Source organism: Melospiza melodia, chromosome 6, assembly GCF_035770615.1.
Source record: "Melospiza melodia melodia isolate bMelMel2 chromosome 6, bMelMel2.pri, whole genome shotgun sequence".
NCBI lineage: Eukaryota > Metazoa > Chordata > Aves > Passeriformes > Passerellidae > Melospiza > Melospiza melodia.
In genome coordinates, this window is record NC_086199.1 from 24,401,686 (window position 1) to 24,424,377 (window position 22,692).

General features: G+C 39.0%; 1 protein-coding gene across 2 annotated transcripts in view; it reads right to left on the reverse strand.

Moving 5' to 3' along the window:
- MIPOL1 (mirror-image polydactyly 1) overlaps nt 1–22,692 on the reverse strand; it is a 185,144-nt gene that overhangs the window by 23,850 nt on the left and 138,602 nt on the right. For both annotated transcript variants that reach the window (XM_063160344.1, XM_063160345.1), the window contains exon 13: nt 52–282. In XM_063160344.1, coding sequence (XP_063016414.1) covers nt 52–282 — 231 coding nt within the window. The remainder of the gene's footprint in view (nt 1–51; nt 283–22,692) is intronic.

Below are 22,692 nucleotides of genomic sequence, written 5' to 3' on the forward strand. Positions count from 1 at the left end.
TGCTTCCTGTGGATTACAACTGCAGTTTTTATTGGAAGGCAAGTGACTCACTTTTGAACTTTTTCATTGGCCTCCTGCGAAGCTTCCAGGGCTTTCTGGAGCTTCAGCTCAGTGTGCTTTTGCTCGGATCGAGTCTGCTGCAGCTGAGCTGCCAGCTCTTCAATCTGGCCATAGGTTAGGGTCACAACATCCTCCCTTCCCTGCAGTCCACCTTCAGAAGTACTGAAAGCACAGCTAGGCTGGTTCTTCAGACCCAATCCTTCAGACAAAGACTTGTATAACCTGGGAAAAACAAATTATACATGTTAAATTTCAGTCTAAGGTTGAGCTGCAAGAATTAATTAATATATTCAATATGTCATATATTTGCACTCACATGCACTAGTAACAAAACAAATTATACTTCAGAAGTGACAGAGAACAAAAAGAATAAACCTTTTCTGCAATGCTCTTCTAGAAGTATGTAACAACCATAAAAATTTGAAAAAGTAAAAAAAAAAATTCAGCAAAAACTCAAGAGGAAGTATTTTCCAGCTGTAGCATCTTGTTGATCACCTCTGAGCTGCAGCAAAAAGTTTTTATTGTGATTTACATAAAGTTGAATTAATCAGTATAAGTTACTGATGTGTTAATAACTTGTGGTACATAGGACTCTCTTTTAGCAAGCAGAACCACCAGCTACAGGGGATTTATTTGCAAAAGAAGACTTTTCAATAAAATGAAAGGAATAAAACCAATACAATTCAAAAATTAAAATCAGTAAATCAGCAGGATTACTTAGTAATATGATTTGCACATGCTAATCAATTCTAAATGTCTCCATTCAGTTTTATCCAGGATTTTGAGGTAAGTTCATAGAGATTCCAAATCAAAGAGCACAGACCCAACACTCTTTCAGTGCACAAACCAGAATATAGTACTAAATGCTTTGTATTTGTGTGTCAGAAAGTTCTGGACAAACCAAACATTATTTCAGTGTGGATTTCTAGTAGCCATGCACACTGATTAAAGTGTTCAAGACAGTCTACATACCTGCTAGTATGCAATAGCATATTTTCTTTCTCTGCAGTTTATTAAGGTATTTGCATGGAAAACACTGACTGTTCCAACAGCCCATGAAGGAAAACCATAAATAAACTAAAACGTAATATACATGAACAAAGAAAATGTGGATGAACTAAGAGAAATGGAGAAGTTAAAAGGTCAGAGTGTTGACATAACATCGTGCATACTACCTGTGATTATCTGAAAACAATGTGAAAAATCTTCTCAATTAAATGAAGACATACTGAAAATATAAATATTCATAAAGGGACATAAAAATTCCCAGAATGGACTAATTAAAAAAAATTACTCTAGTAGTTGCACCTAAAATTTACTGACTGAAGTTCCACTACAGTTGAGCATTGATCACCATGGAAAAACACAAAGGTATGCAAATAATGTCGAAAGCAGGTTACTGAAATACCACTGCTGCCCACTTCTTGAACACCTGGCACAAGATTAAAAGAAAAAAAAGACATATGAGAAGCTAAACTGTTCAGTGAATATATGGGTCTGAAATATATGGTAAAAAAACTGGAGGATAGACTAAATATTCTACCTTGTTCACACCAGCTCAGAGTTTTTTCCCAGAATATATGAAATATAAAATAATTTATTTAGATCCTAAAATACTGGCTCTCTGTGGCTACAACCAGGCCCGTTTTCGAAGACTGGTCATGAAAACCACATATATACTACTACAATTGCAATATAATAATACGTCTTAACTCATAATGATTGCATCTGAGTGACCAATGGATTCTGACGTATACACTTTGTAACCAGTGTGATTCCTCCAGATAAAGGCACTGTGATTGATAGATCTTTTAATAATTTTTTTTTCCAAAAGCATGTAATTTCCAGACTTTCATCAATATGAGTTTTGGTAAAATACTTTTATTTCATCCCTCCTGAAATTTACTAAATTAAAATTCCTTCATTCACTTGAAGATTATTTCTCCGTGCTATAATAAAAAAATAAATGGGAGTTCTAGGCCTGAAGAATGGGTCACAGAAGTATTTAAATAGTTCCTGAATTTCAATAATTCACATATTCTTGTTAGTAAGCCTTTTGCTTTACTATGGCAACATGGCCTCTCTCCCGCTCCATCTTGGGTCTGAGAGCTTCAGGGACCTGCCTCAACTGTGTCTAGGCAGAAGGAAAAGTGACATGAATTGATATCACTTGTCCAGCTCAGTAGAGAGCAAGAGGTTTTCTCAGTCACCAGAGTAGCTTCAATCCTGCAGAGAAATATCCCCAGTTGTAACAGCTCCCAGAAGGACTTGACTTTGGCTGAAAATCAACTCTATGAAGTGTTGCTCCTAAACACTTCTCACCTTGCCAGGCATACTTTTGCTGCTAGGTGGGAAATGATTTTCCACCTGAAGCAATAACTGAACAACATAGCAAAACCTTCCACCTAAAGGAACAAAAAAAAAAAAAAAAAAAAAAAAAAAAATCCAGCGAAAAACCAAACATTCCCTACCCGTTCCCTCCCACTGCCTCCACCCCAGTGATAAACATGTCCAATGTTCCCAAAGGCATGTAGCTCTGACCTTGGTTTTCACCACGAATGTTTCTCACAGGTCCTGGAGACCTCTCAGGCCTCAGCCTGCACTCAGGATGGCTTTGAAGAGCGTCCCCTCATGCTGCTGAGTGCACTCAAGGGCCAGGCAGCATCAATACCTTGAAAATACTACCTCAAAGGTGCTCTTAGGAAATACTGCAATAAGATGGTATCAAAAAAAGCCCATAAGCCCTAAAAGGACTTTGAAATTTTGCTGTGAAGTGGAGGATATTAAATAGTCAAGTTTGCACTACATGTGAGTCAGGAGCCTGACAGCTGGTAGGCTGGTAACTAGATGACATTGCCCTACCATAGACAAATATTTTACTAGTCTTCCTCTGCCTGCATTTACACAAGGTAAGAGGACTGTGTTTTCTTCCCAGTACAACAAACCATCTCTCACTAGTTTATCTGAAGGCAGCAGCCAAAGGCAGACTCTGGCACGCAGGCCATGGACCATGTTACAGTGGGAATGCTCATTGCACATAATGCAGAGTATGCTCTTTGCACTGTCACAGTCCATCACAGGGTGTCACTCTCTTGTGTGATGTACCCATGCATTCATAGTCTAGAGCTCAGGCAACCTCAACCACTTGTTGAACAGAGGCCACCATCGATTTTCTTCTCTGTGGTGGTTGGGCATACAACTTCAGCATTTCACAGGACACTATGCTGACAGATTGGTTCTGATCATGCGTGCCCAGACTCAATTACATCTGAGTATGGAACAACAGTGAGCGGCACCTTGAGATTCAGCCTTAGGTCCTGAAATGATCTACAGAATTGTGCAACCTCTACCAGGGTCCTAAGAGCCTGGACACTAGATGATTCAAACATAGGTTCATTAGCTACAGTGAAAGCTTGAATTGACTACTGTCCACCTTAGAATTTCTATGTTTCAATGAATATCAATTTAAGGCCACTAGCAAACACATTTCTCCTCCTTGAGCCTCAGTCTTCTTATCTTTAAATAAGAGCGATCACAATTCTACCTTTGCAAAGTGCTCTGAGCTTCACTAATGTCAAGAGACTCATCACTGCTGAAAGAGCTAAGTTAGACGCAGCACAATCAGAACTTAGGACAAAACTAAATCCAGATGGTCTTCTGGTGATGCCAACCAGAAAACATATTCCTTTCAGCTTCATTTTTACTGTCCAGGACCACAGAAGTACCCACACCATTTCCCTCTGATTAGCCTGGGAGGGGGAGTAGGACATGGAGTTAATAATCTGAGCCTTTCTTGAAGCTGAAGGACTACCAAGACATGCTCTCAAACAAGACATAATTGGAAATTATGTTTGTAATGCCTCCATTACAAACTCTTCATTTAGGGAGTTGAACTGTAATCAAATGTCTTCTGTTCACTTTATGCAGCCCCTGGGCAAATAGCTCAGATAGCACAGCCTCATGTGAGTGATAGGCACATGACATTCAGCACCACCTATCATTCCTCACATTCATCAAACGGTCCAGGACCTCCACAAAAATAGTTTCTGGATTAACAATGTTTGGTTGAAACATGCATGGGACTGATGAGTAGAAGGAAGACTCTTTTTGAGGTGTCTGCAGTTATAGTGCTACTCCCTTCAGCTGGAGCACAGACCTGTGGTAATTGGGAGTGGGGCTGTGGCTGAGCCTCATCCCCAGTGGGCACAGCTGTGAGCAGCAGGTGAGCAGCACTGACAGCAATGAGCCATGGAGTGCCCAGGGGCACTGACCAACCACCAAAGGGAACAGAGGCACACAGGTGCAATGCATCAACATCAGGGGGATAAGAAGTTGGGCCAAAGAACAAGAAGGGCAGACACTTGAAGGCTTCTGGTGTGGTATGGCGTTGCTCTGTGTGGGTGAATGCTTAAAGCCTTCTGAAATAGCATGGTGCATGGCAGCTGTCTCAGCTGTGGCATATGCTGTGACACACACCCACAGCTAAGGAGCTAGCTTGTAGCTAAGAAATCCACCTGAATTCCCTGGGTACCTGATGGACCTGGGGCTGGGGTCTCTGCTATCTCTAATTGATTAGAGACTGGAAGATTGCCACTTAACTTTTCTTCTTACACAGAGATATAGTGCACGTGAGTTCACAGAAGAGACTACTGTAGACTTTATGCTTTAATACTGAATATTACTTGCTACATGTTAACATTAATTGCACATCTTCAGGGTTCCACAATGTATCTGTGCTACTTGCAAAACACAGATTCACAGGCTTTCAGTTTTTTTCCATGAATTTGAGGACTGCAATACAGCAAACTATTGCAAGTACTGTTTGTAGTTTTCCCAAATTATGTTATTCCTAGAACTAAGCTTTCCATAAAAATGTTCCTATCACGTTTTGACAAAGAATTGGCTGTATTAGCATATTTTAGCCTAAGCATTTGCTGGGTGTACCATGATGGCTTGCTTCTAACTAAGTAAAATTAACCCAAAATTAAAAAAAGAAAAAGAAAAAAATGGTGAAGTGTTTACTTTATTCCACTAGATGCTACAAGTAAGAATTTTGCTATCTTGTATCTGTTCTTTATTGTCAATTCATATGCTTTGGCTATTCTTAAATATTTGCCAATGGCTTTAGTTAACAAAATAACTTTAACTTAGTATTTGTAATACTGTAGTTATTCCCTACAGTAATGGATTATTTAGGTAACACTGCAAATAGAGAGGGAACCTTATCTATTAATCGAAGACGGAGCTGGCACCAAGAGTGACCTCAGTATGTGAATATAATGGGCACCTAAGATGGTGCCAGTGACTCCATGTTTTAATGTGTATCACTACCTCTTGTCTGCTCTCCCTGGGTGGTGCAAGCATTCAGCAGAGGCAGAGCAGCCCCTGGCTCAGCTGTGGGCAGCAGGCAAAGCGAGGGGCACGGCCGGCCCACAGACAGAGGCACGGCCACCTTCCCCTGGCCAGCCTGAGCTGGCAGCACCTGCGCCTCTCTGCCGGCTGCTGGGTTGACATGGATCACTGGAGGGGTGTGTACGTGGGTGGTGTGGAGCCAGCAGCTCTGGCCTGGGGCCAGCAGGGAAACTGCCGATGTCAGGGATTTGCAGAAACACGAACTTGGTGGAAGAGACACAGAGGATCTTGTCCTAAAGGTCATAGCGATTTATTTTTTATACTGACACTGTGTTTTCAACAACATTTCTGACAACCATTTAAAGAACAGTGCGCCATTCTCCTCAAATATAAACTGAATTAAGAAAGCCGTAACTCTTGGAGGTGCACTAAAATAACAACCACTGGCATACCAACAAAATCTGGTAGAAAACAATGTACTACTTTGTAATTTAAAACACTATGTATTACTTTTTGTCTTTTTCTGATCATCCTTGCCAAGAGCTTCATCCTGAACACTGTCACTCATAAGAAAACCAGGGCATAAAGGAACATCAAGCCTTCTGACCAGACTTTTCAGGATCAGCTCCTACTGTCCCCACACACCCACCAACCCAGTCTAGACCTTCAGCAACCCCTTCAGCTCCCACTGGCTTGACAGTACTGCTGGTGTGAACATTTACTCTCCAAAACCCCAACCACGGGAATCTTCCCTGATGACAAAGAATGGGGGCACTGAAGAGCCAGACATTTCTGCCAGAAGCCTTAATTGATGATGCCTGTCATCATAGTTTGAATTTAGATTTGCCTGCAGAGCTAATAAAATCTAATGGAGATTTCTTTGTTAGAAATTAGGCATGAAGTTAAGGCTAATATGGCTTGGGCCTTTAGTTTCCTTTGCAGCTTCTCACTGGTAAAGATAATGGCATCTGGCTTCTATTTTACATGAGTGACCTACACACAGACAATTTTATTTCAAATTAATAAAATCCTTTGGCAAAAAGTAGGAATATTAGTGAATCAACTCATATTAGATAAATTGCAACAATCCAGCTGAAATAAATAAGAATCCTGACCCTGAAAACTGAAAGTCAATGAATTGTCCACTCAGCGCAAAGGGGCATGCCATTTATAAATCTATATAAAAGAAATCTGATGGCACTGATGCATATCATAATGCAGGCATCAGAATCACCTGAAAACAAGCTCAATGTAATGACTATGTGCTGTTGACTTTTATTTTTGTCTCCAGGGAATAGTGTTTACTTTGCTTTAAAATTTATATGAGTCATTTTGTTATGTGCCTTTTTTTAATTAGTTGGAAAGAAATAGCCATTTGAGAAAGAGAGCGGAAATCAATTCTGATTCGATGCCGATAGCTACTGTGCGATGTAAACTGTGTGTTCTTTCTAATTAAATGTAAACACGTGCAGTTCTAAAGTCCAGCAGTGATGACAACTACTAGAAAGGATTGCCTAAGACCTGGTCAACTGATCCTTGTGAACCTTTTGTTCATACCGTAGGCGAACTTGTGCAATCTGTCTCAGGTGAACGCCAGTTGTAACTGACTTTATTTTAGGTCATCTTCAGAGAAAAGACTTGACAAGAATGTGGAGAGCTCTGTAATACCTCCAGTTACCCATTAACTATGTCCTTCTGATAGCTAATCAATAGCATTGCATGGAGCCAAACACACTGCACTGAACTGCCCCTCTTCCAAAAGCCAAGTCTTGGTAAATATTTAATGGCAGTAAAGGTGTTTTGACTCTTATCAATCTGATATGTTAAAGAACTCTTGAAAGAAACTTTATCTTGCTTCTATATGCATAAATAATTTGTTCGGTTACAATTTTAGTCTTATGCAAAAGCACTGAATTTAATGATCTAATGCTTTTAAATCAAGGTTTTGGACAGAGAAAATGTAGTTTCAATCCACATGTCACAATATAAAGAAAACCCAAAGTTTATTTCCTTGATAAAATGCCAACTAGAAATATACATCAAGGAACCTAGCCCTTTATACTCTTCAAGTAATACTGTGCCAAACTTGCTCAAAACCTGTTATACAAGTGCGTATTTGAGATTTTCTTACAAAGCTTCAGTTTCTGAAAAATTCTTAGCTCTTATTCACATCAAGACAACGTAGGACTTTTAGCTTCTTTTCACAGGAAAAAAAACCCCAACTCTAAAATAGTTATACTAGGATCCAGAGACTTTTTGTACCCATACATTGAATATTCCCATCTCCAAGTGGGTATATTCATGTGATAAGTTTTATTAAGCATGTTTCCATTTTCTATTTTTTCTGTATGAAGCTGCCTGTCTAGATTCCTAACAAAGAAACTTTTGTCCTGATCCTTTCACATCATGCAGGTATCCCTCCGCTAGAGCCAGGTAGGAACCAAAGACCACCTTAGACACTTAGATGGGCTTATTCCATGCCTCTGTGCTAATGTCAGAGAATGGAGGAATCCTCTGACTCTCTCCCACAGCACAGTTTTCCAGCCTCTTCTGTATGATCCAACTTCAATATGAGCCTAAGTATTTCTAGAAACTGATTCAGCAATGGATCCAAGATTTTTCTTGGAAAATAATCTGGGAATAAAACATTGATAGTGTTTCAGTTTCCAAAATGTGAATCACCATAAATGTTTTCCCAGAAGAATAAGCATTACTTTTTCCCCAGTGTTTACATGGCCTCCTTTGTGCTCTTGATGCCATTCAATTGTCTTCAAAAATAAAGATCACAGGAATAATTCCCAAACACTGGCATAGATAAAGTGAACAGCCTGAAGTTTTCTAATCACTAGTAATTGCCTCTGGTGAAAACACTATTATTTAAAATCATAAAGGCATATAAATTAATCAAGCAGTGAAGTACATGGCACCATTTAGGAATGATCAGCTGAAGAAAGCCTGTTACTAAAAACCTCAGAATATTTCTTGTACTTAATACAATGTTATCTTTATAAATCAGACATGATCGTGAATTTTATGGCTGTCCTGATTTGCTATTGTGATTGCTTGGCTTAACTCCTCCACTGAATCAGAAAAGCAAAAGACAAAACTGTCTTGGACCCCAAGCTGGAAGCCAGCCCTGCCTTCCAGCATGGCCAGGAACATCCAGCTGAGGAAGAGAAGAGTCTCTCCAGGAGAGGGCAATTAGAAGAACGTGCTTCAAAGATGGAATAATTGAATACATATGGTATTTCAGAGAGGGATGATCTCATGGATGAGCTGAGTAGCCCTAAAGCTAGAAAAAGTAGCCCTAAAGCTAGCTCTCAGTGTGACAAACCTGAGAAGGGGAATCACATGAGGCTCTGCTCCTTGTCCCTACTTTCTTGCTGAATGAATGATTCAGTGGGTTAAAAAAATCTTTGCATGATTAAAAAAAAAAGACAAAGAAAATGTAACTTTTAAAATTTGAGGATACTTCCTTTCCTGTCCCAAGAAAATAAAACAGAGTTTTTGAACAGTTTTGTCTGATCTTACTCAAAGGTGGTACTGAAAAATGTTATGCAACTCTGATGAAAAGCAAACATGGTGTGCTGTGCTCCAGCCCATGCCCAACTTTGGTCACCAGAGTGCCAGTAAGTGAGGTACTGATGTACTCTAGGTGAATGTGCCCAGCACAGTTTCCCCACTTTCTTGGTACTGTACCCAGCAACAGGAACTACTCTGCAGTGGCTGGTGACTCACTAGGAGGACTGCATGGGCTGCAGTCTGAAATCTGTCCTCCACATGGGTAAAGACACCCAAAATGTCGACTAATGCCATCATGGCTTCTCCAAGTGCATACAAAAATGCACTTGGCTTGGGGATTGCAGTGTGGATATGCACTTAGCAACTTACCTCCTGAACGCCATGTAAATGCCACAATGGCAACATTTCACTACTCAGTAAGTCCTGTCTTACCCAGCTGCTGCTGCCAAACCCTTGCTCATATAAATCATACAGCTCCGTGGACAGTTAAGCACTATGAAACAAGGCAGTTAAAATGATGGCTTAAATGATAAAGGGAGCGCCTGGGAAATTTAATATAAGGGAAGTCTGCTTCCCTATTGTACCAAAGCTTACTGAAGCAACTGGGCAGACTTGTCTGGGCCATTCTCCTTAACGTGAGACAAGGGCACATGCTAAGGGAATGATTTAGTGGATTGGGGATAAGAGCCCTGTCTTGAATTCCCTCTTCTATTTCACGTCTTCTGTGTGGTACTGAGCAAGTCACAACATGCAGAACTCAGCCTGCCATGCTGAAACTGGGAATAAAGTGCCTTTCTGTCGTGGTTTGAGACGTCAAAGCGTGACACTTTCCCTAGCTAATTTTCTTTAAAATCGACGCTTTCGGGGTCCTGGATTTCTTCTTCTTCTTATCTACATGTGCCGCATCTTGGAAACCTGAGGCCCAGATTGGTTCAGGTCTCAGTGCCAATTATTGTTCATGGAAAGACACTAAAGAGCTAAATAACAGTACGCAAGCATTAACAATGCACATCAACGTAGTTAACCTCAGCAGACAGGTCTGGGAACCTGTTTTGGATCCAGGTTTGGGAACTTCATGGAAAAAACAGTTTTTCACAAGTTTTTGCCTCCCCACTTTAGGTTCAGCTGCCACTGTCACCACGGGGCACAGGCAGTGACAGAAGCCTCCTGTGCTTTGTTGATCTGCCCCGAGCACAAACATCCTTGTTTTCTGAGATGTTCTTTCTTTCCTCCCAGTGAAAGGGGCCATCAGCTGGATATGGCACATGACTGGAAGCCAAAACACACAACTTTCATACCTCTTGAAAAGCAAGACATTAGACTGGTGGCTGTTGGAGAAAAATCAGTGAAGAGAAGCTCTCAAGCATAGGAGTTGGAAAGAGGCTATAAAGTGCTCAATGGATTTCTACATCCAAAACTTTTAAAATCAGCTTCCCTCACCTCTCTCTTCCTTTACCCTCATGAGTTTTGACCATTGAGTTATAGAAAATGAATGTGTAAAAAATTAATATAGTTGTGCACTTTAATTTAGCTTGGTTGAAGAGGAAAATAACATTTTTCACTTTATGACACAGGATTTCACAAGAAAAACTGCAGTTTTTTCTTTCATTTCTCCATGACCAGCAGGTAAAGTGAAAAACTGTAGCAGGAAATATATTGGCTGCACTGAACCAAAGAATTAATTATTTTCTCAGGACCTGACAAGGAAACTGAATGAATATGAAAGCTCTTGTGAAATCTGGCCAACACGGAATTCAACACTCTTCAATTCCTTATTTATTTTTTGAACAGGACAAGATAATTATTGGTATGAATACTGCCTACTATGCTTATACACATGCAACAGATATTATATCCTCCTCTGATATGAGCAGTAACATTGCTCAAGAGGGAAAACTAAATTCCTACATCATGACATTCCTCATTCTACTGTCACAACTGTAAAAGTATGGTCAAATGACTCCTTTGGTACAGACAGTAGAGAAGAAGAGTTAAATGGAAGAATATATATTTCTCTATCTCCACCAGAGCCCTTAGGATGGAAGTCTCATTTACAGAATATGATTGAAACAAACAGAAGATTATCTTATATGAGCCTGGATAACATTAAGATCCTGCCTACCTCAGAAGCGAAAGAAAGATAAATCAGGTAACATGAACCTTGTTATCCATCCTTCGCAGTCTTTTTGATGAAGGACAAATTAACAGAATTTCTTCCTCTTTGGTGAAAGCTCCTCCCAATTCAATATTCTTTAATGATAGTGGAAGCCATTAGTGCATTTCCCACTGCTTTGAATTTCTTTGTATCAAGAAACTAAAGGCTGTGGCCATAAGCAGGTGACCTTCTGGCTGCCTAGTACAGCTAAATACTTCCTGGAAACCTTGCTACTTCCTCCTGATCCCTGTGAATGGAAGACCAGAAGAGAAAAAATGCAAGAAAATATGACTTAATGCAGCCAAAAATACGGGCAAGACAAAAACATTCCTTCAGGAATAAAAAGAAACAATAAATAATCTAGATGTTTGAAATCTTGGCCTCAGCCTTGTTTGTTTCAATGACATAGATTTGGTATAACACAAGTTCTTCACGGTATATTTTCAATACAATGTACATAGTTGTTACCTTAATGAGATATGTAAGATCAGGATCAATGAATCAACACCATGATATGCCCCAAAGATATTTTTTCGAGGACAGCAAGTGAGCGGATGTCATTCCTCTGTTTAATCAGGAGTTAATGCGTGTACAGTAATTCCTTATTTTCACAATATTCCTTCTGACAAAGATAACAACCATAAGAATGGCTCCCAGCTGGCTAAACCTGACATACAGGTTTTGTTAATAAAAAAATGCATGACTTAATTAATGAAATGGATCTATTAAGACTGTCCCCCAATCAACCAGAGTGGCCCCACCTACAGCTGAACTTCACATGACCTATCTTATGCAAAAAGAATTGTAATAACTTGTACTGGAAGCTGCAATAGAGGAAAGGTTGCTATGAAGACAAAATATGACTTAGAAATGCATATAATGCCCCTAGAGGAGAAAGCTCAGTATTTTCACTTTTACTCAGCGTTTTCCTTTACACTGAATAACTGAAACCACTTTGCTAAACTATGTAAAATTATTTCACAATGAATAATTACATTTGATCTATTAGCACCTGATACTATCTATTGTCTAAATTGCTTGCATTCAATCCATGAGTAATGTCAACAGTATTAACGTCCATTATGGAAGAATTAACTGAGGAAAAATAATTTTTAAATGTTTGACATTCTTGTACCCTTTCTCTAGCATAATGTTCAAAAGAATTATCATTATGCCAAAATATTATTGGATTTTTTTAAGGCATGTCTTTATTTAAGTCTGCAAACTCAGGGTCTTTAAAATCACAAACAATTTGCCTGTTTTGTTCTGGCAAGCATAAATTTGTAGCAATCTAGTAATTTTACATTCTTCTCTTTTCCCATCAAGCTGTCCCACACTAATTGGCTGTCCAAATTCACCTCCATCAACTTTGGCAGGCTCAACACCTCCTTCAGAAAACCAGGTTTTCCACTCCCCTCAATCATAAAGAGCTGCACTGTTACAAACAGGAAAAAAGGAACGCTGCAACATCTCTACAACAAAGTTGTATATATATATATATTAATTTGATCACACACACACATACATGCCCCAAACTGAACTAATGCAACAGCAGATACCTATTTTTTTTTCTCTCTTGCAACCTCATTCCTATTTCAGAGATTTCCAAATTCATGCTTGCCTTTTAGCAGAGGAAATCCTATGAACTGTTTAAGATTACATTCTCACTGAAAGCAATGAATGCCACAGTCTTCTCCAGAATATAAAGCTACTTTCTCTCCTTGGAATAGTAACTTTACAGTAATTTGGAGGAAGTGGGAGAAACAGTTGGTCATTAAACATTAAATGTATTAATGGGGCACTCACAGTGTATGACTCATCTGGAAAAGGCAGTTCTGTACTTGCATTTCAGAAGGATTGTTGCAATACAATAGCTACTGTGATAAATTTAGGTTTATCTCACTTAATATTTAGCAGAACCTAATAAAGAAAACTTAAATCAATGCACTTTCCAAAAAACGCATGAGTAGCACTGTGTACATCTTACAGCCAGGGGAATAGAGAGGCAAAGAAAAAACATTCCAAAGGAGGCCCCTAATTTCCACTCCCCAAATAGAGACCCTTAGGACTTGGTGTTTACAACTTACAGGGACTTGCGACTCCAGATGAAAACAACGAAAAATCAGAACACTCAAAGCAGGAATCCCTCAAGCACTTAAGCAGCACATATAAAATCATCCACTTCTTCAGACTAATGTTTCTCTTGAAGTCCTGCTCAGTTCTCTGGAAATCTCAGATCTGCAAATATGGGTGAAGCACTTGGTAGCAGTTTCTTGTTACATGGCATAGTTCGAAATGGAGCTTCTGCAAAGCTCGGAAAAATGATCCAAAAAAACCCCCCAAAAACCAGACTATACAGGATGCTGGCTTGATTAGTAAAAAGTTTCATATGTTGTCCTGGAATGGAGGCAAAAGTGATTAATGTAAAGTCTAATCCATTAGGAGATACGAAGAAGGAGATAATTCCTAAGGACAGAAATTTTGTTTTCTCTCTAGACATTGTGAATCTACCCTTTATAGTCGTCTTTTTACCAGTCCTAGTTGTTCATGATCTATTGAGCCCTATAATCATATCACTTTGATGAAAGCTTACTCTGAAGTTCTGACTCATTTAGGTGATTAGGAGGCAGAACAGTAACAGAGATAAAATAACAGGACCACTTCAGAGCACACTTAAGTCACTGTGAGAACTCTCAAGTCCAAGGTAAATATATCTGTTCATAAGGAACTCCAGAAATGGAGGCACTAAGAGAAACAGGCATGTGCACAACATCCTGGGCTTTTACTGTAGGCTTTTGTCTTGTTTTGCCTACTTTGTAGCAAATGAGCTCTTAATTTTTTTCTGAGGAAAAAAAATACTTTGCAGGAATCTGAAGAACAGAAACAAAATGCTTATGTCTAGAGCTAGGGAAAAAAACACAGCTCAGAAGCCATTTGTAAGAGCAGAGTACATGGCAGGATTTTTAGATGGTGGACAAAAAGGTTTGGGACATAAACCCCAGATATTTTACAACAAATAAAAACCAAATCAGCTCACTAAAATAATCAGAACCTGGAGTCTGATGTACCTTTATCAAAAAACAGTTACATCTTGCTTATGTTTATGATGAATAAAATTCACTGGCAGTTCAGGAGCAGGCAATGTTTCAGAGGGAGACTCTGAGGAAAAGAAATGGAGTATGACATTCCCGGGGCAAATATGGTGTGTGTGGGGAAGAACTTCAGTTGCTGGCCCCATCAAGTCCTGACAAAAGGAATGCAAGAGCTGTTCCCAAGGTGAAAGAAGACAGGCTGAACAATGTGGCTAATGGGATCACATTGAGCTAATGGGATCACCACGACTTGTTTTACTTCTGTTGGTGCATGTCAAAACTCTGATGTGTTTTAAAATGCATTCTACAGCAGCAAGCTAAATCTTGAGGCATTTTGGAGAGAATTTACATATCTTCAGGTTTTGAGCCTTGTGTAGAAAGTCTTTACTGGGTAAGAACACTTTGAGTTCAGAAATTTGCAAATTGTAAGAGCAGATTATCTTCTGTCAGACAAAGGAAAAAAAAAGAAACAGAAGGCTCAAACACGTATCTTATTAAACAGGCATTTAATTCTGCTGCCCTGATATAAATCTGCAGAGGTTACAGACACCTCACACTTGCACAAGCCCCCCATTGCTCTCTTTCACAAGCCAGGTGTAGACAAGTGAATAAACACAGTCACACTGTAGCACCCAACTATACTGCCACACATTTAGATTTGGCAAGTACTGACAACACTTGGGAATGCTGTATGTAATATTGTTGGTTTCTAAAAGCTCTGAAAACTTGCTTGATGCTCTTGATTATTGTATCCTCAAAGTATTCTAGAATTATCCTTAGTCAACACATAAGCATTTAAAAATAAAATTATACCGGTCAAAACGATCCAGATTTGGCACCTACAGTTAAATTATTGCTCCAGAAAATTACTGTTTTTTCAAAGGGGCACTTGTGGGTCCCTTCCCAGCTCTCTATATGCAAACTCAGGTGTCTAAATTTACATATATGAGACTGAAAATTTTGGCCACACTGTTTAGCAGGCAGATCTGCTGGGAGGTCTCTTGTAACCAGATTTTTTTAAAGCCTCATATTTATTGGACAGATACTGGCCCAATTCCAATCCACAACTGCAAATCCAAAGAAACAGCTCAGAGCAAACCAGCAGCCTTATTAGCCTTTAAAGATTTCATTTTCAAGAACTCAAGACCCTTTATTGACTAATGAAAGGTTGGGTCCCCAAGCCCACAGACTGATGTTGCTTGGAACATATTTTAATCATTTTGGAGTGCTTGCAGCCATCTGTCTAAAGAGCTTTGATCACATAAATGCACTCTGAACTGCAGCTCCTTCCGACTCCAAACCCTGTCCAAAAGCCAAAGGGAACCCGCAGGCATGGCAACTTTGAGACAATTCAAAGCCTTGCAATGTGATAAGGCTGCTTTTATTATTTAGCACATCATTAGATTTAATGACACCACAGATAAGAGATGCACTAAAAAGATACCATTGTCATCGCCTATCTTATAACAGCAACATCCAACTGTGACTTTGCTTTGTTTCTACCCAACACTTGTTACTTACTATGCTATTTCAAAAGAATAGTTAAACGAAACAAAAGGATTTCTTTTCCTGCTGCAAACATCAGAAATAGTAAACCCCCCCCCAAAAAAATCAGGGGTTTGTTTTTTTAATACATTCCTGCTTAGTTAAAAAAATAAACAAAAAAAAACACAAAAGAGAAGCAGAGAAATCCCTAATAATCTACTGTATTTTCAGTTTAGACTATTGACTGTTGGGCAGATACCACTTGCATATACATGCCTATTTTGGCCAGCACTGAATACAAATTTACATTGACAAGAGAGAGATCCATTACAGTTACAGCTCTCAACATTAAAATATTTCTTAACAAATTTTACACAATTGCCATTTTTTTATTATTTCCTACTTTTGAAACAATTTGGCCATTTCAAAGCTTGTTTTGTGGTGATCAGTATTTTTTGTTGTGGTGTCTTGTGAATGGTACAGACACATGCTATGAACTATGAAAGCTTGGCAGCAATGATAGTGTCAGGCATGAAGAAAATCTATTTTAATTACCACAGCCAAGAAATTGCTCTCAAAAATCAAAGCAGAAGCCCTAAGAGAGTGGTAAAAACTGCATAAAAGTATCTCTCTTGATGACTGGAGAGGCACAGTGGTGGAACCTGTGTGACAGAGCATGACTTTATTTGCTCCAAATGTCAGCAACCTCAGCGAGTTCAACTCTGAGATTACAGTGCTTGTAGGCTTCTTTTCATTCTGAGATCTCGTTCTCGGCTCTCTTCCTCAGGACATTAGCCACCAGTAACCAGGAGAAACTTTTAGTGTTGCACAGTATAATACTGTACTTTTCAATTCACTAACTGTCATACCAAGTGTGACTCGCCAGCAGTGTGAAATAAATAAATAAATAAATAAATAAGAAACATTTTCGGGTGTCCATTCTGTAATGCTGATACAGTACAGATTAAGAGGAAAAAAAGATGAAACCATACCATGAAAGGCTCAGGTAGTGGAAGAGCTTCTCTAAACTCTTTGCTATCAAGCAAAATACAGCACTGATGATTCACTCAGCGTAACTCCCTCCCTCTCCTTCTGTGGCTTTTCCTTCCCAAACTCAGAGCCGTAAAAGCTCCTCTGCTAATGAGACAGCAACCCCATACCACTGGTTACATGCCCGTCTTGAGGCATCAGGAAAAAAGACAAGTGGCTCTGTGCTAGTTCTCCTTCCTGCCATGACCGTGTAAATGGCTGCTTGTAAGAGCAAACTATTACTAGTATGTTACACTTCACTCAAACATCTGAGAAACTCAGAACTGAGCAAATCCCAGCAGGCCCACTTATTCACTGGAAAACTGTGGCTGAAGCTTCCAAGTTTGTCTCTATTCTCCTGAAAATGACAGTTTTCACACCTATGCCGGAAGAACTACCCATACCAGATGAGTAACACATCACTATGGAATGCTGGACACAGGTTAAAAACCTTCCAAAACACAAGGCCTCTATCACATTAGTTAGAAAAGCAGCTAGTGAGTGGGAAGCTAAAATGGAAATTTTTCCAGTAAAAGGCATGGCGTGCATTTATCACTTTAACAAAAGCTCTAAGTTTAGATGGAAATTGAATAAAGAAAATACCTTACTCTCGGAGTTCTCTCTTTGTAAACAAAACAGGTGAGGAGCCTTCTGTTCTGTGCTCTGTGACAGGCAGAGGATTTCTTCTGCCACCTGCATTCTTAGATACTCCCTAACATTTTTCCACTGTGAGCAGTGTTAAAAGCAGAGTAAGAAAAGTAATGTTATGTTTAGCACTGACTGAAAATTGCTCATGTAGAAGGTCTTCTCACCAAAGATTTTTTTTTAATTGGGAAATATAAATTCCAACACAAAAAAAAATATGCTGTTCTCCTGTGGCACATTTTTAAGAGAAAAGTTTTCTTTCACCTTACAGTATTTCAAACTGTAATGCCATTTGATTTCAGCTCTTCAGCTGAAGAGAATTGAACTTAAACACATCAAAGTCATGATTTTTCAAAATAATTGAATTGACATTTTAACATAAAAACATGTCCTGGGAAAAACCAACAGAAAATGAAATGGCATTTTAAGTCCTCCTGACAATGTTATTACTATATTTCTAAATATCATATTAATAACAAAAGAATTCCCTTTCATACAATATTTATAGGGCAAGACAATTTTTTTTTTCACTTTTAGATTTTCTTCCTAACTTCTCATGGGAAAATCTGTCTTCCAAATAGCTCTTATTACACACACGGTTTTCCTGTGTTTCTTTTACTTGCTCTAGAGAGGGCTGCTTCTTATTCTGTATCTGTTTTCCTTCTCTCATTTTAAAGCAAGAGTACCTGCATTTTCATAGTCTCTAAAGGTGTTATGCAAAAGGGTAAAACTTCTTATTCAGTTTATACAAATAAAGCAGCTGAAGCAGAATTTAGTGATGTGATTAATCTATATTCATCCATCATTTCAACATTTCAATGGTAGAACTAGAATATGTAGCCTTTGTCCACACACCCTTTCTACAGATATAGATTTCATAATCCTGCATATACTCTGCATAGATTCTTCAATTTTGATTTTGTGCATTCTTACATTGTATAGAATAGATATCAACTTTAGTGATCTCCTCATCCTAATTTTTACAAGTATTTCTATAGGAGTTTCATACTTTGTATTGCTATCTACTCCAAACTACCACTAGCAGTCAGTGGGTTGATTGCAGGTAGTTCTTCCAGAGACTTTAAACCTTCCAAGAACTCAATTTTATTACGCTTTAATTGACTTTAAAAAATGGTTCCTAGATATCCCTAACTATGTGCTTATTTCAAAAGCATGGAACAAAGTTACATCTCTCCCAGACTTTTCAGCTCACTGAGAAACCAAGGAAGTCATAACAGAAAACCTCATAGAGCAGAGGTAAAAAAGAAGGTGAGGGAATCAGTCAGGCAAAGGACAGCTGTGAACATAATGCCAGCAGGGCCCTGCATACAGAGTCGTGAGACCATATCAGCATCCAATGGCCAGGAATTCCTTTCTGTCAAGCAAATCGTTGCTCTTAGAGAAGAACAGAACTCATGTGAAAAGGCCCATCCCAGCAAAAACGACAAAGTAAATGTTGTTTTAGTTCACATTACCCCACGACAGCAAATAGGTAGAGAAGTCAGCTCAAGTCCTGTGCAATACAGTGTAAGGACCTGTGCAGCACTTCTAGCCTTAAAGTACTTGGCACAAAAAGCTGTTGCTCCCCAACTAATTGGAAAAATGTAAGAAACTTTGCCACTATAACAGCCAGTAGCAGGAGCAGTAGTGGATTTAGCATAGCACAGGGTGCAAATTAAAGCTGCATCACAGAGCTTGTTAGGCACTCCAGTCCATATTCATGCTGCTTCCTCAGTCCTGCTGCTTAGTGTTTCTATTGGCAAGGCACCTCTGAGGGCCAAGAGCCAGCCCCTGGAAACATGAGGCACAAGGATTTCGTAAAGTATCAGTCAGACCAATCCAACAGCAGCACAAGGCAATTTGAGTGTATTGCATTCTGGTTGCAGGGATGGCGTGAGGTGGTTTGTTATTCCATCAGGTGCCTTGGATTTTTGACAGTTCAGTGCTTCCTCTCTCTCAAAGTTTTCATAAATCACTAAAGCTGAGTTAGAAAGTGTTTCTCTGTGCTAAATTTTTTTTTTTCCCAGTGAGATATGAAAACTTTCAAAGTCATGTCAGGGCAAGAAGCAAAACATTAAAATTTTTTTTGGTGTGTTTCTAAATGAATGAGGGACACAGAAAGCTTAAAGACATGCTGATGGCTAAAATATTTCATTGGAGGGCAAAAAAAATAGGTACCCACGAACCTCCAGCAGGTTCAGATACTGCTTCACCTTTTCATTGCTTGCCAGACTGCCACTGTAAGCACCAAGCCTATGGTACACACTGGAGTTTCTCTCCACCATCCTTTTTCTTTGCAAATGGCCAAATACTAACTGGAGAATGGATGTGAGTCTGGTCTGCCATGCTCCCAATAAATTTTTCTATCCACAGATTCATTTCTAAAGTCAGTGTCTCTGACTATATTACTGTTAGAAATTTGAACAAATGCACCAAGTGAGACCATAATCAATTCCAAGCTGGAGAACAAGAAGTCTGGGAATGGGGCAGGGACAGGAGGATAATAAATTCAATAAAGTGTGAAATACACAAGGATAGCAAGGGAGGGCTCTGCCTTTACTGCTCACCTGCACCAAGCCACTGAGAAATACAGCCATCTCAGCAGCACCAGCAAAACCTCATGCAGCTGCTTTCCAGGGAGAGCAGCTCACTGATCTCTTCCCCCCTTGGGCTGTCTGATCCAGTTCATGAAACAGCCCCCAAACCTTGGACTTTTATCTCCTGTGACACCAGCAAGAGCTGTGATTGCACAAGCAATAAAGTGACAAAGGAAAGAAGTCACAGGGGACATAGGGGCTTACTAGTGGGAAAATGCTTGTGAGACTGACTCACCTAAAATCCCAATCCTTTTGGGGCTGCAGCACCTCACTGCAAAGTGGCACAAAACAGAGGAGAAGACTGAACACATAGATTCCAAATAATCAGGGTGTTGGCTCCCCTCGACCTCACAATTTGACTAAAAATGCACAGAAACCTCCCATGATTGCTGAGAGAAAATGTGGCTTTAACCAATCTGTATTAAAGATAGCAGTATTTCTCCACCCCAATTTTCTACTAATTTTAAGACTCAGTTCAATAAACAAACAGAGAGACAGTCTCTGCTTTTCTTTTGTTATAACAGAAGACAAATAAAAACCTTAGTGCTCCCTTACAGATTCATTGCTTTCTATATGCTTGGCTGGATCAAACTGGAGCAGGTTAGGTTCCACCAAAACATGTATTACATGGTCTCCCACTGCATATCCAAGCCCCTCATCTCTTTGGTATATAAAAAGAACCTATTCTGTGCTTGCAAGTGGGAAATTTAATTAGCTGAAGGTTTATGTTTAATGTCAGGTGTCTGAAACTCTTCAATAAAATAGAAGTCCCTGCTGCAAGAACAGAGAATACTTAAAACACAACTGATGTCCTCTCCATGATCCAAAACTGCTCTTCAAAAAGAACTGTGTGGCTTACAGTGATACCACTACTTGGTCATTCTTCTTAATGACTGTAATTACACCATGTCATGTCTAAAGCAACTAGTACTGACACAATGACAGCAACTGCCAGAACAGAGGCAAGCAGACAGGATGAAAAGAGCAGGAAAATGAGTCAACGGCCATAACTGAAAAGGTGAGATAAAAAAAAACAGGTATGAAAAGACCAGTTCTCTGAGGTAAGCTGCTGGGACAGGTGCTCAAGGCAGCCTGCTATTGCTTCAGAGGAAGGACTGAGATCACCACTCTGCATTAGTGGTTGCAGCTTCACTAATCCCACTGTAAATGGGTTCCAGTTCATTTGGGCTGGGAAACTGGATGTTAGAGCAGCCCAATCTTCTGCTACACATTGTGTTCCCCTGAGGAAAATCTAGACTGAGAGAACTCTGAAGAAGACTGAGAGATGGCAGAACAAACAGGCTGAAATGTTTGAGCAGGGGTCAGTCAGAGTACAGGAATCTGACTATTTAGGCTATTTATTGTATTCTGACTTGCTACTACAGTGGCTGTGACGATGAATATTGACTTTTTAGGCAGAAATAATTTATAGTTTTTAATAGCCCTTAAAACTGGAATGAAAGCAACATTCTAACAGCAAGAATTAAACCATTCTATATCCATACACAGAGTCCATGGAGCATGGTTGAAATGGCACCATCTGAGTAGTATATTCCATAACATCAGTCATGAAACTATAGAATGGAAGTAAATTAAACACACACAACTGTATCCAAAGCTTGAATAGAAAAGTCTTTTTATTCAGGACTAGAAATAATGGCTTACAAAATATCTTTCTTCATCTATTTTGCCTGTTACAGGGTGATTCAGTTCTGTAATTAAGATGAAAATTGAGTTTGCTCCTGAGCCTATAAGTTCTTTATTTGGGGAAATAATAAAAAACCTTCTTGATTTCCTAGTTTCACATTTATCAATCTCAGTCTTTAAAAAAAATGAACTTCCATATCATTTTACAAGAGACTTCATGGGAAAAATATATGGACCTCCATAAAACCAACTGCTATTTAGACCATTTGCTTGTGCCACTTAAACATGAGTTCCAAGTATTCCAATTGAAGTATTGTAAGCATTGAAACTTGTAGATTTAAATTCTGTTAGATCTCTTCAATAATTTTTAACTTATAAAGTGCTACAACTGGTAAGGGAGCAAGAAAACTGCTGACATTACATGCAGAGAAACTACCCCTATTAACTGAAAGTTTGAATCTAAAAATACTTATTTCAGGTAATTATACTTTTTAGTACAAAGAGCCTTACTGAAGTTAATCTTTCATTTCATTGCTGAGAACCATCACATAACTGTAAAATAAAGCATCTTTTGCTCCCATGCTCACCATAACTTACATATTCCAATTACTTTGCAACATTATATTGCTTTTGACTGGGATAGAGTTAATTCTCTTCATAGTAGCTGACTCCAACTGACCAAAGGCATACCCCACACCAATATGGTGTCACACTGAGCATATAAATCTAAGGGAAGAAGGAACCTGATTATAAAATTTCCAGATCACATAACTGAAAATATGCAAATAAAAAACTTGTGACGATGTTCAAACAACAGAGGTATATGAGAAAGAGGTAGTGGGATTAACACTCCCATGTACTTCAAAACTGGTTATTTGGATATAGCCTTCTTTGGCCACAGAGGATCTTATGATTTGCATTAATCTCTAGCTTAAAGAGCACTGTGTGGAAACAATTCTATTAGTAAGAGAGAAATTCTATGCTATTCCTAACTCTTATGCAAATTATAATTTCTGGTATGTATTTTTGAGTTAGCATGCAGAAAACGCTATTTTCTTTTTGAAACTTGACACAGAGGCAACACAAGAAGAACAAACAGAAGCACAGA